This window comes from Penaeus japonicus, unplaced genomic scaffold (assembly GCF_977035675.1).
Source record: "Penaeus japonicus unplaced genomic scaffold, GWHDUDI00000001_assembly GWHDUDI00000012, whole genome shotgun sequence".
In the NCBI taxonomy this organism is placed as follows: Eukaryota; Metazoa; Arthropoda; class Malacostraca; order Decapoda; family Penaeidae; genus Penaeus; species Penaeus japonicus.
The window spans coordinates 24,389,630-24,392,129 of NW_028234414.1; the positions used below are offsets into that span (position 1 = coordinate 24,389,630).

Genomic DNA, 2,500 nt, shown 5'->3' on the forward strand with positions numbered 1-2,500 from the left:
AGCCTGGTCGTCTCGCGGGACTGGAAGGAACTGGCCCTCTGCTCCTCCGTCGGGCTGGAGTTCACCTTCCCCGCCTCGACGCGCCTCGCGAGGAACTGCACGGGCGAGGACGACGGCGCGGGGGAGGGGGAGGGGGAGGGGGAGCGGCCGCCCTGCTGGAAGAACAACTGCACCCACTTCACCAACACCATGCTGACGGATTTCTACGACCTCGACAGCAACGACTTGGACGGCCCGAGGGTGCAGAACCCCGGCTACAACGGAGGCCACATCATCTTCATCCCGCTGGGCGCCATCGTGTTCGTGGTGACGGTGTGCCTCCGCTTCTGCCTCTGCCCCAAGAGGGGCGCGGTGACCTCCCCCAGGAACGCCTCGGCGGCCGCAAGGCAACTCGCGCTCAACTCGGACGCCAGTGCCTCGCTCACGACGATGCACTACGACCTCGACCTCCCGCCCGCCTACTCCGATCTCCAGACGGAGGACACGCCCCCGCCCTACTCAGAGGTGGAGAAGGTGAAGCTCCAGCCCTACGAGGAGCCTCCCCCGCCCTTCGACAGGCTCTACAGCCCCACCACCCTCCAGATTGAGTCCGAGACGCAGCAGAACACCTCGAGCTCGTCGTCAGCTGACGCGGACAGGGACTTCAGTTCGACGTCGCTCGCTGACTCCGCGGGGCTGGTGAAGGTGCTGACGGCGAGGACGCTGCAGTCCCAGTTCTCGCACAAACCCCTCGAGGAGGAGAAAGCCGCGGGGCAGAAGTAGACGAGGTCGCTCCTCCGCGATGCTGTGCCTCCCCGTTTCTTGTGTAAGTGAGCGTGTCATGTCTGCGACTTACTCTTATGAAGCATATGAATGCACATTCATTTATAGGGTTACTCAAATACATATATACTTGCACCCCGGACATATATACGTACACCCTACACTTGCATACAAAACCGAATGCCAACGCCCCCCCAGACAAACACACAAACCAGCAAAGGACCCACCGAAGCCAATGTAATCCTGATAGAGTAGGATAAAGTAACATAAGCAAACACTTATTTGACCGGAATATTAAAACCAGGTAGGCTTATCAGTCACCAACCAAACCTTTGTGATACACACGATACGTAACTTCAGAATTTAAGTATATATATGATGAAAGCAATAAGAAAATAAGTAGAATATTATCTGCAGGCAATATTCACCAAGGGAAATAATATCAAATGAATAAATAATGTAATATTCTAACATCACAATCAACTGAATACAAACAGCAAAATTTCTCAGACTATCAAACAACATCTGCAAAACACAACGAATACTGATTACAAACAAAATAAATCTTCTAAGAATATCTAACAATATCTACTGCATACAAAGACCTTATTCTAATAATAATCCTAACCATTGCTAATATTTCTCCCGTTTTTCCTCCTACAGACTGTGATAAATGAAAGACGCATTGCGCACTGGGTTTCCTTCGCAAGATTGCTGTGACCTTCGTAAGAATCATTCGAGAATAAGCTGGAAATTGAGGGAAAATAATAAAGGAATTTCCAAAGTTAGTAAAGAAATTTCAAAATGAGGAAAGAATAATACTAGAAATAATTTTATTGTTTAAAGTTGGTAAAGTGGAAACAGAAAATAGGAAGATAGTGGAAATGTTTGGAAGGATCACTTGTGCAATGACTATGTACTAAATGCAACATACAATGCCATGGAATAATCAAGATATCTAGATACATAATAAGTCGCGATTACTATAATCAAATATAGAATAAGTGCTGACTAAAATAGTGAAATACTTATAAAGTGACGATGATAATTATAACAAATATACCCGCGATCAACCTGAGCAGTTTTGACTTCAAGTGATGTTGTGTCCGGGGCAAGAAAGTGACAAAAAAAAAGAAACACCGCAAGGACCATGGATATCAGCTGGCAGAAACCGGATAATATTTCTCAGTATTGTGCGAGTGAAACTTTTTATTTTTTATTTCCCGGAATGATAATAACGCGGTAAAAATTCTTTGCGCGGTTCAAGGAAGAATCGTAAAGAATAATTCACCCGTTTGTTAGTGCAAGTGCGCATCTTTACCTTCTTTTTTCCCCCTCCTTTCCTTCCTTACGTCTTCCATGTTTTGATTAAAACTCCCCGCGTGTTTCAGTCATATCCGACAAAGAATCATATAATCGCAAATATGCAACCTATTAAGCTTATCTAAGCTGAATCAGCTTTTGCGAAATAATCTAGGTGCGAACGAGGAGAGAGCAAAGGTAAAGGTGTAGGTCCCCTTCAGTATTCCCTCCACGAACGCCTCGTCTGAACGTGATAACAGACACGATGTGAATCCCCGCAGCAGACGACACAGGACTTGATCTCAAATTGCGTAAATATTCCGATGCATTGGCCTCCTTTGCGAAGAATAGGATGTAAGATATGAAAAAGGTAAGCTATCGAAGGGGATTCGAAGTCTTCGAGGAGTTGCCATTGCTTCGAAGTAATGTTTATGAA

At 46.3% G+C, this 2,500-nt stretch overlaps 1 protein-coding gene across 1 annotated transcript in view; it reads left to right on the forward strand.

The window, feature by feature from the left end:
* LOC122261913 (uncharacterized) overlaps positions 1-2,500 on the forward strand; it is a 5,584-nt gene that overhangs the window by 525 nt on the left and 2,559 nt on the right. Inside the window, exons 1-2 of the mRNA XM_043029744.2 lie at positions 1-805; positions 1,426-2,500. The exon at positions 1-805 is cut by the window's left edge and continues 525 nt beyond it; the exon at positions 1,426-2,500 is cut by the window's right edge and continues 2,559 nt beyond it. Coding sequence (XP_042885678.2) covers positions 1-762 — 762 coding nt within the window. The 3' untranslated portion in view covers positions 763-805; positions 1,426-2,500. The remainder of the gene's footprint in view (positions 806-1,425) is intronic.